At 38.3% G+C, this 15083-nt stretch overlaps 1 protein-coding gene across 13 annotated transcripts in view; it reads left to right on the top strand.

Moving 5' to 3' along the window:
- Positions 1 to 15083, top strand: part of SPAG9 (sperm associated antigen 9) — a 145435-nt gene that overhangs the window by 118935 nt on the left and 11417 nt on the right. For 8 of the 13 annotated variants that reach the window (XM_012463571.2, XM_012463567.3, XM_064367545.1 and 5 more), the window contains 8 exons: positions 1395 to 1520; positions 3154 to 3234; positions 3925 to 3992; positions 5933 to 6081; positions 8274 to 8445; positions 10953 to 11066; positions 12328 to 12366; positions 13284 to 13460. In XM_012463571.2, coding sequence (XP_012318994.2) covers positions 1395 to 1520; positions 3154 to 3234; positions 3925 to 3992; positions 5933 to 6081; positions 8274 to 8445; positions 10953 to 11066; positions 12328 to 12366; positions 13284 to 13460 — 926 coding nt within the window. The remainder of the gene's footprint in view (positions 1 to 1394; positions 1521 to 3153; positions 3235 to 3924; positions 3993 to 5932; positions 6082 to 8273; positions 8446 to 10952; positions 11067 to 12327; positions 12367 to 13283; positions 13461 to 15083) is intronic. The other 5 variants (XM_012463573.3, XM_012463570.3, XM_064367544.1 and 2 more) reach the window with 1 other exon arrangement.

Raw genomic sequence — 15083 nt, 5'->3', positions numbered from 1 at the left:
GGAGTTATATCCTACTGCTCAAGGTCATCGCCAAGGTCTGATTTTTCACAAAAAAATCTTGCAGCCTCTGGCATAAATGGGTTAATATTTAATTTTTTTTTTTTTTTTTTTTTGAGATGGAATCTCACTCTGTAGCCCAGGCTGGAGTGCAGTGGCACGATCTTGGCTCACTGCAACTTCCACCTCCCAGGTTCAAGTGATTTTCCTGCTTTAACCTCCCAGGTAGCAGGGATTACAGGCGTGTGCCACCACACCCAGCTAAATTTTGTATTTTTAGTAGAGACAAGGTTTCACCATGTTGGCCAGGCTGGTGTCAAACTCCTGGCCTCAAGAAATCCACCCACTTCAGCCTCCCAAAGTGCTAGGATTACAGGCATGAGCCACTGCGCCCAGCTTGAAGTATTAATTTAAGAATAAGTCATGTTTGAATTTGATAGCCTGGTTATATATCTTTTACTAAATATGCCCTGGCAATTCAAAAGAAAGTTTTTGTGATAGAATATTAAACATATTCTAGCTTATTATTTCAGATAATTGTTTATATATCTCCTTTTTCTTTCTTTTTTTTTTGAGACAGAGTCTTGCTTTGTCGCCAGGCACCAGGCTGGAATGCAGTGGTGCAATCTCAGCTCACTGCAACTTCCACCTTCCGGGTTCAAGCATTTCTCCTGCCTCAGCCCCCCGAGTAGCTGGGACTACAGGCGTGCACCACCACGCCCAGCTAATTTTTGTATTTTAGTAGAGATGTGGTTTCACTATGTTGGTCAGGATGGTCTCGATCTCTTGACCTCATGATTCTCCCTCCTCGACCTCTCAAAGTGCTGGGATTACAGGCGTGAGCCACTGCACCCAGCCTCTCCTTCCTTTTTATATGTGTGTATCCCTCCTTTCTCTCTCACCTCAGAAAAAACTATGATAAAATCCAAAATAAGAGACAGCCATAATAATAGTCTGAACAGTAACTGCTGTATTTAGTTACCATGTCTTACTATCTTATCTGCTTCTTGGGCTTCCATAACAATTTGGGCTTCCAAATTGTTATTTCTGGTACAATTGTTGAAATATATGATATAAGCATTGACTTTGGCTTTTCTGGAATTTTGGTGTTTGTTTTTTATTTTTAACTATAAGTTTAAGCCAGGTGTGATAGTGTGTGTACCTCTGGTCCCAGTTATTCAGGAGGCAGAGGTGGAAGAATCACTTGAGCCTGGGAGGTCAAGCCTGCAGTGAGCCCTTATTGTGCCATTGCACTCCAGCCTGGGTGACAGAGCGACACCCTATCTCTAAAAAATAAATAAAATAAACAAACTAACAAGTATAGAAGTATTCATTCAGTCCCTGAAAACTATAATTAAGTATACTCAGATTTCTCTCCTTTTGCCCTACCTTTCCAGCAATGACTCAGATGCATATAAAGATCCAATATCAGTACTGCCAAATGAACAAGACCTGGTGAGAGAAGAAGCCCAGAAAATGAGTAGTCTTTTACCAACTATGTGGCTTGGAGCTCAGAATGGCTGGTAGGTGCCCCACACTTTTAACGTTAGAATATATTTATTATTTTACTTTTGCTTTTGAAATCAGAAGAAAGTAAAATGTGGTAAACATAAATGCAAAAAGTATGGATTAATGCAAAGCATTTTACACACACACAAAATTTGATGTTATGTTGCAACTACGAGGTAAACTGGACTTGCACTGGTTCTGAATGGTAAGCCATATGTTTCTTTGTCACAGAATGTTCCCTTTATATAATGTTCTTGGAAGAAGAGGTACGTAAAATTTTAAAATTGGGGTGATCCAGAAATAGAAGATCCTGAACAACACAGAGACAGAGAATATTTATGTAGGCTAGAATGTGGGCAGGAAAACTGGGATTAAACCAACATGTTGGCTGCAGGAAGGCCCAATCCCAACTTTTAGTGGATATTTTGTGAGGATAGGCAAAACAAATCACAATCTGAAAAGTCAGATGATGACAACTAATATTATATGGTTTGTTCACTTTCCAGTCATGTGGAGAGTTTTACAAAATTGTACATTTCAAAAGGTTAAGCAAGATGACTGTTGCATCTCTAATCCAAAATTTGAACCTTTTTGACCACTGGTATGATGCTCACAAGTAATGCTCATTGGAGCATTTTGGATTTTTGAATTAGAAATACTCAACTGTTGTGTATAATGTAAACATTCTAAAATCTGAAAAAAGTTAGAAATCCAGGCTGGGCACGGTGGCTCACGCCTGTAATCCCAGCACTTTGGGAGGCTGAGGCGGGCGGATCACGAGGTCAAGAGATCGAGACCATCCTGGCCAGTGTGGTGAAACCCCGTCTCTACTAAAAAATACAAAAATTAGCTGGGCATGGTGGTGCATGCCTGTAATCCCAGCTACTTGGGAGGCTGAGGCAGGAGAATTGCTTGAACCTGGGAGGCGGAGGTTGCTGGGTCAAGACCGCACCACTGCACTCCAGCCTGGGCAACAGAGCGAGACTTGGTCTCAAAAAAAAAAAAGTTTAAAAATCCAAACACCTCTGGTCCCAAGCATTTCAAATAAGGGTTACTCAACCTGCAGTGCATCTTTTCCGTCTGAGTCCAATACTCTAAAGTGAAGAGTTGGCAAACTTAGTGTGACTGTGCTCCAGTAGAGCATTATGGGCACTGAAATTTGAATTTCAAATGAATCTCCCCTGTCACAAAATAACCCTGATTTCCGCCCCCAACCTTGTAAAATGTAAAAACTATTCTTAGCTTGCAGACTGGATTAAAACAGGTGGCAGAGTGTAGGCCATAGTTTGCCACTTCCTGATGTAGGCCACTCTGTCATCCAAAAGTTATAGGTCAGTGTAGTAGAGAGGGAAGGTAATTCACAAAAAGAGTTTTGCCCAAGGACTAAGTGTGTGAAACTGACTGTGCATTGCACTAGTTCCTGCTTTTCAGTCTTTATATGTTTCTCTTTGCTCAGCAGCCTATTTCTCTACCTTAGGCCTACTCTGTCACTTTTCTTTTCTGACCATTGTACAAAAGCAGCAGCACCTTTTCCTAAAATTTCTATGTTACTGTTCTTTCCTTCTGAATGAACTTTGCGATATTATTAGATATATGCAGTGTCTTGATGTTCTCTATGCCTTACCAGTGTTGACTTTGTTCTTGCAGTTTGTATGTCCATTCATCTGTAGCCCAGTGGAGGAAATGTCTCCATTCCATTAAACTTAAAGATTCGATTCTCAGTATTGTGTAAGTTTTATTTTTGAAATTCTTCTTGTTAAAACTTTGCATTTTAATATAAACTAGGTTTTAAGACATTTAAAGCTAATATATATTTCATGACTAAATTAGTATGCATATTTGTTTGTTTTTTTAACCATTTTTATGGAACTAAAGAAGTGAGAATGAAACTGTATAATAGAAAACCAAGTAGAAAGGAAAACTTGCTTGAGTCAGTCCTCAGTTCTTTAGTACTGCAGGAAAGAAGCAATACATATTAATTTATGTTTATTTTAGAATATTCTTTATGGTTTGTAAGTATGTTGACTGGAGCATTGATTTACTAGTTCTTTTCTGTGTGTTCACTATAAAATCAGACAGTTTGTCTTTGAGCCCACAGAGCTGACACTGTTGGTTCCACTCAAGGTGCATGTCTCTGGTCTGTGGAGTTTGTTTTGATTGTCTGTGATGAGAGGAGAAGCTTGGGCCAGAAAGTGAAACAACTGAGATATCACTCATGCTTTTGGTTTAGTTCAGCTGACATTCTTTCGTAGCAGGACATGCACAATGAAGAAAGCGGTTTGTTCCTTTATGTTCTGGTGTCAGCTCCTCATCTCATCACAGATTGGACCTTTGTGAGGCCCTGAACTAGTTGAGTACTCTGTGGTCCCTTCTGTATTCCTAAATGGAGAGTTCTGAACTCCCCTTTCCTGTTTGCAGACACGTGAAGGGAATCGTGTTAGTAGCCCTGGCTGATGGCACCCTTGCAATCTTTCACAGAGGAGTGGGTGAGTGGGGATGTCTATATAACAGGGACACTAATTGTTGCTTTGCAAAGCATTTTTAAGTAGATTTGCTTATTATGTTTTAAAGAAATGATACTCAGTAGGATAAAAAATAAATACTAACAATATACAACATCAGTAAATATATTAGTGCCTGCATGGAGGTATACATTAACAGATACCTTAGGGAAAATGTATTTACCACAATGGGCAAGTAATTTAGCATTTTATGGTACTTTTAAATAATGTGATAGGGAAACATTTGTTTTTCATTCATATACTTATGCAATTAGAAGAAACTTGGTATTTTTTTAATGTCCTGTGTTTTAAAAATAATTTGTGTCCACTTAACATTTGGACTTTTTTTAAAAGAATTTTATAATTGGGTAAGGTTTAATCATTTTCACATCACCTTATTTATATTTTTCTCCTTTAAAACCATTGTTTCATCTATAGAGGGGTGGTGGTATCAGAAACCCTACTTGAATGAATTAAATTGAGGGAATTTATGTATGTATTCCTTCATAACTCCTTGGTACATGTGTCAACCAAAACTGATACGTCATTTTCTACCCACTCGATTGGTGTATCTGGGAAGTATTATGAAACATAGATACCATGAATTTGGATTTTAGAAAGGCTTTTCCCAAAATCTCCTATCTTTCTGGGCTTGGGGAAATGTTGGGTAGATGACAGTTAGTTGCTTTTGTAATTGATTGGTGCCTGAATCATCAAAGAACAAGAGGGCTCTGTTGTACCTTTTTCAGCCCTTTATCTGTATTTAATCTTCACAGTAAATTATTAAGAAAGTTCCATGTCATCCTCATTTTATAGATGAGGAAACTGAAGCACAGAGCATTTTGGCCACTTTTTCATGGTCACTCAGTTAATAAGTAGAAAAGCCTAGAAAAAAATTAAACAGTAAATGTTTTGGTAAACTGAGTTAAAATAATATTGACAGAATAAGACAAGTAAAATACATTTAGTAAGTGTCAGTATAAAGTCCTGCATTTGAGTTCAGAAGAACAAGATGGGGAGACAAGTCTGAATAGTGAGAATTACCTAAAGGTTGACTATAGACTCGATATGAGTTTAATGCATTAAGCCTCAAAGAAAAAGGTATTCAGGACAGGACTGGTGATAATCCTGCTCTACTAGGCTAGATAAAACAGCATATTCAATGGACATCAACAAAACAGAGTTAGGTTGAAGGGTCTATAAATTGTGGTAGGTACAGATCACATGCCGAAGATACTTGGTTTTAAAAGGAGAAGACATAGGGCTATAATGAAGAAGGTTGGATTGGATTTGTTCTTTTGTTTCCACTCTGCAAGACTGCAGACTAATGGGTAATTACATACAAAGAGGCAGACTTAGCTAGGTATGGGTAATATTTTTCAACTAAAGCTGTCTGAAAATGGGATGGCTGCCTTATGAGGCAGTGTGCTCACAAAAGCTAACAAAGCAAAGCAAGGTTCTGGTGACTGGTTCTCCTTCATATTTCTGTTATCACTGAAAATGTAGTATGCATAATTCCTAAAGTGTTAGCAATGAGTTACCCTCAACTTCTACCCAAGAAAATACATCAAAATGCAAGTGATTGAGAGACATTATTCCCAAAATAGCCTTAAGTCAATTCTAATTCTAAAAATCTGATAAACAGATAACTTGTAACTGATTTATTATCACATCACTGCTTTTGTGAGCATGTTTTAAAGAGGGTACTGGGTGGCAGTTTGAAGCAGATGATCTTTGAGGGTCTCTTTCAACTTGGTAGCTTATGGAATAAAAGAACTCAGTCTGCAAATAAAAGGTATACTTAGTATATGGCACTTTGGGTGCTTCCTCAATAAATTTAATTATACGACAAATAAAATGTTTCTTGTATTGAAATTGAGTAGCAGGTGGTATGCGTTAACTATAATCTTTTATTTCTTTTAAAGACGGGCAGTGGGATTTGTCAAACTATCACCTCTTAGACCTTGGACGGCCTCATCATTCCATCCGTTGCATGACTGTGGTACATGACAAAGTCTGGTGTGGCTATAGGAATAAAATCTATGTGGTGCAGCCAAAGGCCATGAAAATAGAGGCAAGTCAGCCTATGTTTTCTGTATTTATTGAATTTGTTTATCCAAAGACTGTTAGACTATAATTATTTTCAGCTTCTTCAGAAATTGTTTTCTTGTTCTGTGTGTTTTAGGGCACTTGAGTAATGTATTTGAATATCTTAGCTTTCTGTGTTACTTCAACTCTCTTGCCGTTTTTGACTGTGAGGGGAGGAAGTAGCTTTTTTAAAAAGGAAAGAGGATTCATACATAAATGTTTACATGTGTGTCTGTGCATGTATCCAGAGATATATATGTGTTTTTGTTTGAATACATGATTCTTGATATGTTTAGTTATATGAGGATTGGTTGAGAAGAGGATTCCTCCCTGCCCTCCCCATGTGTATCCAGGCACATCCAAATATGTGTCCCAGACAGAAATAACATTGCACTGGGAATTTGTTGTAAAAATGAAAACCTCCTAGTATTGTTTTCTTACATTTTTTTTTTTTTTTTTTTTTTTGCCACAATACATAAGTGCATTCTAATTGTTTAGGGATTAAAAAAAACAGATAAAAAAACCTGATAAAAATATTTGAAGGTGAAAGCTTCACCTTAAAATTTTCACCCTCCCCCAAATCACATTTCTTTCCCTAGAAGTCCCAAAGTTAACCACTTGGTATTTGTTTTTTGTATCTATTCTATCTCTCTGTCTATCTGCCTGTCCATCCATCCATCTATCCATCCATCCATCCATCCATCCATCCATCCACCCACCCACACATGGGTCAAGTGTCCCTTACTCAAAATGCTGGAGACCAGAAGTGTTTCAGATTTTGGATTTTTTCAGATTTTGGAATATTTTCATATACATAGATAATGAAATATCTTGGGTATGGAACCCAGAGTCTAAATATAAAATTTATTTGTGTTTCATATATACTTGTGTATTACACCATTAATGCAGTAAAAAAAAATAATGTGTTCAGGGTGACTTATGGTGTCACATCAGCACTTAAAGACTTGCAGATTTTGAAGCATTTCAGATTTCAGATTTTTGGATTGGAAATGTTCAGCTTGTGTCTCACACACATATACAGCAGTGTGGTTCCTTTTAGTTTAATTATATTTTGGCATTTTTGTTTGTTTGTTTTGAGACAGGGTCTCACTCTCGCCCAGGATAGAGTACAGGAGCGTGATCATAGCTCACTGCAGCCTCAAACGCCTGGGCTCTAGCAGTCCTCCTGCTTCAGCCTCCCAAGTAGCTAACATCACAGGCACACACCATTACAGCTGACTGATTTTTTAAAAAGTTTTTTGTAGAGATGGGGTTTTGCTATGTTGCCCAAACTAGCCTCAAACTCCTGGGCTCAAGCAGTCCTCCCCCTCAGCCTCCCAAGTAGCTTGGAATATAGGCATGCACCACCATGCTTGATTAATTTGTGTTTATAGTAGAGTTGGGGTGTCACTGTGTTGCCCAGGCCAATCTCAAACTCGGGCTCAAGAGATCCTCCCACCTTGGCCTCCCAAAATGCTGGGATTGCAGGTGTGAGCCATCAGCACCCAGCCTGATGAATTATAATTGTGATCTTATTTCAACACAGGGGCTCTGCAACAACACAAAATCCAGAGATAAAATCTTTCTGTTAGGCCGGGTGCAGTGGCTCACTCTTATAATCGCAGCACTTTGGGAGGCTGAGGAGGGCAGATCACTTGAGGTCAGAAGTTTGAGATCAGCCTGACCAACATGGTGAAACCCCATCTCTACTAAAACATAAAAATTAGCCTGGCTTGGTAGTGTGTGCCTGTAATCCCAGCTACTTGGGAGGCTGAGGCAGGAGAATAACTTGAACCTGGGAGGCGGAGGTTGCAGTGAGCCAAGATTGCACAATTGCACTCCAACCTGGATGACAAGAGCAAAGACTCTGCCTCAAAAAAAAAAAAAAAAAAGAAAATCTTTATGTTGAACATTGTTACATAGTGTGGATATGTTAGTATTGCTTTTATAAGTTGATATCCTATATAGTGCTGAAATCTAATATCTTGTTCTTAGTTCTTTATTTTGTTTTGCATTCTAGGATGAAAGCAATTGTGTATATAAGAGTAATCATGTTTAATATATAACATTTGGGCTTCTCTTTTAATAGTCTGCTAACTTGTTGTGCAAATTAGTAGAGTTTTAAATATGTACTCCTGCGTAGCAAAGTTAACTTTGTGATTGGACAATCTCTCCTAGAAATCTTTTGATGCTCATCCCAGGAAGGAGAGCCAAGTGCGACAGCTTGCATGGGTGGGGGATGGCGTGTGGGTCTCCATTCGCTTGGATTCTACTCTCCGTCTCTATCATGCACACACTTATCAACATCTACAGGATGTGGACATTGAGCCTTATGTAAGCAAAATGTTAGGTAAGCTTCCAACGCGTTTTATCTTTACCAGTCAAAGAGGGTATTTTGTTTTATTTTATGTTATTTGTCTATTTATTTATTGAAATGTGGTCTTGCTTTGTTGCCCAAGATAGAGTGCATGGCTATGCACAGGTGCAGTCATAGGGCACTCTAGCCTCGATCTCCTGGGCTCAAGCTATCCTCTCACCTCAGCCTCCGGAGTAGCTGGGACTATAGGTAGGCACGTGCCACCTCACTCAGCCCTTGTTTTTATTTTTAAATAGCCTAAAATGCTGGGTAGAACCAACAAATTAAGTTACCTCAGGAATAGTGAACTTTTATCACTGAAAGTGTCAGACAGATGTTTCAATCTACCTTGTTTGTGTGTTTTTTTTTTTTTCTTTTGAGACAGGGTCTCACTCTGTCGCCTAGGCTGGAGTACAGTGGTGTTATCACGGCTCACTGCAGCCTTGACTTCCTGGGCTCAAGTGATCCTCCCACATCAGCCTCCCTATTAGCTGGAATACAGGCCCACATCATCATGCCCAGCTACTTTTTTTTTTTTTTTTAAGAAATGGGGTTTTACTCTGTTGCCTAGGCTAGTCTTAAACTCCTGGGCTCAAGTGATTGGCCCACCTCAGCCTCCCAGAGTGCTGGTGTTACAGGGATGAGACAGTGCACCTGGCCCCTTATTGTTCTTGATGGAAAGTTGGGATCGTTTTGGACTCCTCCTCTCTTATTCTCCACATCTGATCTGTCATCAGGAACTGTCAAGTCCGCCTCTGAAACTATATTTAATCAGTTACTTCTTTATCTCTACCACTATCCTTATATCCCCAGGTAACCATAAGCCTCCTAACTGGGCTCCTTGTTGCCACTCCAGTCTGTTCTTTGCCTATAACCAAGGTGCAGATATTACCATGACACACTCTACTCTTGCCTTTAGGTGAGGTGATGCAACCAGGAGACCTTACATGTTCTCAAACACTCTCCTTGCTCACACCATGACAGCTCAACAAGCTCCTTCCTATTTCAGGGTCCTGACATGTGCTGCTGTATTGTCTACCTGGGAAGTTCTTCTTGGTCCCTTTTTAACTTACTTAGCTTTCAGGTCATAGCCTACCTGTCATATTCAAGAGAGACCTTCATTTAGGTCCTGTCATAGTTTTTCTTCATGGGCTTGTCGTTATTGTGATCTCTCTCTTACAGACCCTAAATCCCATGAAGATCAGGGACCATCTTTGTCTTATTCCCTGATCTATCTTTAGCACCTGACCCAGTGCTATAATGATTATTAGGAATGTCATAAAAGAATCCTTTCATGAAAAATGATTGAACTGAATCAGTGGTTTTCAACCATTTAGAGTTACTGCCCTCAGAAAACCTTATTTCTAGCTATGTATACACATGCAAACACAAACTAATTTCAGGGATGTACTTTGACTGGAGGTTAAAGGTTCCTAGAATAGGCTGAATGGTGGTTAAGCCTCCTTCTAACACTGATTCTGTGATCATGCCCTCAGTTCTTGTAAGTTGAACTTATGAGTGACTAGTGTATTTCTTAAATGTATTATCTGTTCAATAAATTTGTCTATCAAGTCACTAAAAATAAGATCAGTTGCAAAAATTAACTTGAAATACAAAAATGCATTTATTCTTTCTAAATTATTTTTATGTAACACTTAAAAATTTTAAACTGCTTTAGAACCCAAGTATATAACTGAGGGGAAAAGTGTAGATTTTGTTTACAAAGATTTTAGTCTATGCAAAGAAAACGTAAGAGCAACCAGAACTTTTTCAGCTTATAAGAGCAAAGGGCACTTGATTTCTATGGGTTTGTTTGTTTTTGGAGACAAAGTCTTGCTCTGTTGCACTGGCTGGAGTGTAGTGGTGCTATCATAGTTCACAGTAGCCTCAAACTCCTGGGCTCAAATGATCCTCCCACTTCAGCCTCCCACATAGCTGGGACTACAGGCATGTGCCACCATGCCTGGCTAATTTCTGTACTTTTTGTAGAGATGAGGTCTCATTATGTTGCTCAGGTGGTCTCAAACTCCTGAGATCAAGCAGTTGTCCCACGTTGACCTCTCAAAATGCTAGGATTTACAGGCGTGAGCCACCGTGCCCGGCCAGTTTCACTGTTTTTTGCTGGAGTTTTTTGTTTTATGTGTTGGTTTGATTTTACAGCTCCCTAAGTAAATCCTATGTCACAGTTCCTGATGTGCCTTATTTCCTGTGTACTTTAATTCTAACTAATAGGTATGTTACCCACTTTTAAGCTTTTCTTTTTTCATCGACCCTGAATTGTCTGATAGACAATAAGCCCCAATAAGAGTGTACTTTGATATGAACCTGCAGGAAACATCCATTTAGCTCTAGTCACACTTCCTCTGTATTGTATCAATCCTGCTACTTGTTTTTGATTTTGTTTTGTTTTGTTTTGTAATCCTGCTACTTCTAAGGAACTTGGAATGTAACACACTGCCTGCTCTAGTTTCTCAATAAAGTGTTCCCTCCTTTCTTTACAGGTACTGGAAAACTGGGCTTCTCTTTTGTGAGGATCACAGCTCTTATGGTGTCTTGTAATCGTTTGTGGGTGGGGACCGGAAACGGTGTCATTATCTCCATCCCATTGACAGAAAGTAAGTATATTTTTAGATAATTGCCATGGGACAAATAGGAGAATTATAGGAAATAGTTATGCCTGGAATTTAAATCAGTGTTAGCTCAGAAAATCAGTGATGGCAAAGATCTAGCTATTGTTAACTTCACTCAGTAAAACTTATAAACTCTAGGAAAATAAGTTTTCATGTATCAAGACCAATACTTATAATTAAAAGGTTTTCATTATGAGAAGCTTTTTTTACAATTAAGGAATCACAGTCCTATTTCATCTTTGAAATAAAAGTTGAAGTCCATTTTTCTTAAGCTTTATTATACCTTTATCCAGAAACACTACCTGGCATTCATCCTAGTTTTTCATATCTCCTAGCAGATAGTTTAGGATATTCCATTTGTCTTATTTAAGGTTTAAAAAAAGTTATGGAAGAAGTTTCTCAGGAGTTCAGCAAGGCTTTCCATCTCTCTTCTATTTTAAAAGAATGTGATTTATTGTATTTATGAATAAAATATGCCTTGTGTGTTTCTCATATGATGTTCCATTACATCAATCATCCATTAAGTAAATGTTTTTGTGTTGCAAAATTCATGGCAGGGAATGGATTAAAAGCAAATAATGTAAGACCATAAAATACATTAATAAATATACACCTCAGAATCACCTTACCTTTTTTCAGGCCAGAGGAGGGACAAAGACTAGAAGGTATTTTGGAAGCCTTTAAAAGAACCCAAGTTTTCAATCCCAGTTGTCTTTTCTGCAGTTACTTACAAGTCATATTTAGACTTCTCCTTATATCCGAAGAGATTCCAGGATCCCCTAGAGTTCATTTCAGTTCTTTATAAGAGTTTCATTTTAGCATAGTCATTGGAACAGAATTTCTTTTTTAAAAACACACACACACACACAAACACACACATGCACACAGAGAGAGAGAGAGAGAGAGAAAGGAAAAGAGAAATAAAGGAGAAATTTTAGAATTAGGAAATGCTGCACATTGAGTTCTTAATATTTGTATTCAGATTCACTAACATTGCTTTATTATTTAGAAAAACCCAAAACCACAATCAATCAGATTTTCTTTTTTGAGCAGAGATTCTATTGAAACTTTAGGAAGAACTTTATGTGTTACTTGGTATTATGCCAAGTGGGATCTTGTTAATTTCGTTAGGGGCTTTGAGCTCCAGGTTTACCAGATAGAAGACACTGAGAGTGGTGGCTCACAGTAATTCTCTCCTCCCTGTCGTGCACCTCTCCATGTCCCCTTTCCTCCTTTCTCACTTTAGCTGTAATCCTCCACCAGGGACGTTTACTGGGGCTGAGGGGTAAGTGCAGATCCTGAACCAAGCTCTTCTTCCTGGCTTCTGATAGCCACTATAAGGCTGTTACCACTCCTCTAGAATATCCTCTTGAATGTTCCTAAATGTCATCCACTTGCAGTCACTGCATTGCAGCAGGTGTCTTTTTTTTTTTTTAATGTTTGTTACATGGCCACCAAACTGCTCAGCAGCTTAGTCTATTTATCATCTTTTGTTGCAGCTGAACTTTCTTTCAGACTTTACTTTTCTTCCAGTATAAATATGAAACATCTCTTAAAGCTGTCATTAATTTACATTGTTTACTCTTGTTACCGATCATATTTCTTTCATTTACTTACTTGCCCATGGAATGGGGATGTTTTGTGAGTCTGGTGTTTTACAGTAATGCAGCACACCATCAGTCTGATATCAATAAAAACTACTTTATTGTAGTGACTGGATTCTTGTAAGCACAGCTTTTTACCAGCCCCTTCAAGGGAAATATTCTTACTGCGAGGGAGAAAAATCAGAAGATAAACTATAAAGAAAGACTATTTGAAAATATACCCATTTACTTTAAACTGTATAATGGTTAGTTTTCTAACATGGACATTAAAAACAAAATGAAACAGACACAACTAAGATTCAAATTTGTTTTTTTTTAACTAAAATGATTTTTTAAATGAATAGATGTATTTAAAAAATAAACTTACTTATTGCTAGACTGGCAAAATCCCCCACTCCATTTACTGAGGTACTTAAAAGTAACTAGCATGCTGTATCTCTTTTTTTCCCAGCTTTGTCTTGAATTGGCATTGCCATCCTTGTTTTATCTCAACTGGCTGTAGCTTTTAGATAATATCATAAAGATTAACCAGTAACCTCTTAACATTCATTACTGTTTTCTAGGGGAAAATATTTGGTATTTGGTTTTTCTGTTGCAGCAAATAAAACCTCAGGCGTACCGGGAAATCGTCCTGGAAGTGTAATCCGCGTATATGGTGATGAAAACAGTGATAAAGTGACTCCAGGGACATTTATACCCTATTGTTCAATGGCACATGCACAGCTTTGCTTCCATGGGCACCGGGATGCTGTCAAATTCTTTGTGGCAGTCCCAGGTATGTTAGATTATTCTGTTGAGATGTTCTGTGTAATTGTCTCTCTTCTGTCCTTATAAGGCTAAGGACTCGAATTGCAGGTAATTTCAGTATCTACGAAGGAAGTTCTATAATGGAGGTATGAATAAAGTGCTATAAGGATACTTGAATCAAGTTATCTTAGAATATTTCTCCCACCCCCAAAGACACATTTGTTGATTTTTCTTTAGTAGACTTGCTTATTTTTGAAAAGCAGAAGTATTATTTTGCCCTCATGGATTCCTAAAAATGGTCTTGATCTAATAAGGGAAATCACTAGAAAGAAGCTTCTGTCATCAAGGCCGCATGGAGGAAGAGACAGAGAATTCACTCTGGGACCTTTAGCAGCTTAATAGTAAAAAGCAGTGGACTAGGGAATCTGGGGCCCAGGCCCTCTGTCTCTGCCACTAACCTTGAGCAAGTCGCTTAACCTCAGAGACTCATTTCCTCACTCATGCGTGGTTGTGATTAATATCTGCTCTGCTTACCTCATTTGTTATGAAAATAATGCTATTGGGAGCTATAAAGCACCACCCAGACAAAAGGTGGTAGTGATGATGTCTAGTGAAAAATGAAAATTTATCCATTGACAATACTAAAATGATGTTCTGACCATCTGTAAGCAGGACCCATGTTTTGAAATGTTTTTCCCGTAAGAGGCAAGTTTAGGAGCTAGACAAATTTCAAATCTGACTTTGCCCAACCAACTAACTGTGTGATGTAGAAACAGCAGTGTCTTAGTATATTAGGCAGGGTTTTCCAGAGAAACAGAACCAATAGGATGCATGTGTATGTGCGTGTGAAGAGAGAGACATCGTAAGGAATTGGCTCACACAACTGTGGGGACTGGCAGGTCTGAAATCTGCAGGGCAGGCTGGCAGGCTGGAGACCCTGGGAAGAGTTGATGTTGCAGTTCAAATCTGAAAGCAGTCTGGAGGCAACATCTCTCTTTCCTTGGGATCCCTCAGTCTTTTTCTCGTAGGGCTTTCAACTGGTTAGATGAGGCCCACCCACACTGTGGTACATCATCTGCTTTACTCAAAGTCTATTGATTTAAATGTTAATTACATCTAAAAAAGACTCAAAAAGATATCTAGTCTGATGTTTGACCAAGTATCTGTGTACCAAACTAACACATCAGATTACTCATCATACTTATTTTCCCAAGGGTGTTCTGAAGATTAAATGATTATATGTGCATGGGGCAAGGGCTGGCATATGATGCCCTTACCAATTACTCAGTTACTAAACAACAATGATAATGAGCTTTCTGAAACCTCATTTGTACATTTTATATATTTGTATAGTCATTTCCTTCCTAGAAATGGGATTGTTGGTAACAGTGTTTCTCTTGGTTCAACAAAAGTGAAAATATCACAGAGTCCCCTTTAAATCTCCTTTGTATCCCTCGCTAATCCCACTCTCCTCTCCTTTTCCTCTTCACTGGTAACCACTCTCTTGAAGTTGATGCATATCCTCTTGCCCATGTTTTTGTATTTTTACTATGTTTGAATGTATTTATAAACAATATATGATTTTTTTGTGGTTTTGGACTTTATACTTGTTAAATGTGCTTCATATGTATGCTTCTATAATGTGCTTCTC

This window comes from Aotus nancymaae, unplaced genomic scaffold (assembly GCF_030222135.1).
Source record: "Aotus nancymaae isolate 86718 unplaced genomic scaffold, 86718_ANA_hifiasm-v0.15.2.pri h1tg000072l, whole genome shotgun sequence".
In the NCBI taxonomy this organism is placed as follows: domain Eukaryota; kingdom Metazoa; phylum Chordata; class Mammalia; order Primates; family Aotidae; genus Aotus; species Aotus nancymaae.
The sequence above is the reverse complement of the archived record's forward strand: the minus strand, read 5'-3'. Positions and strand labels throughout refer to the sequence as shown.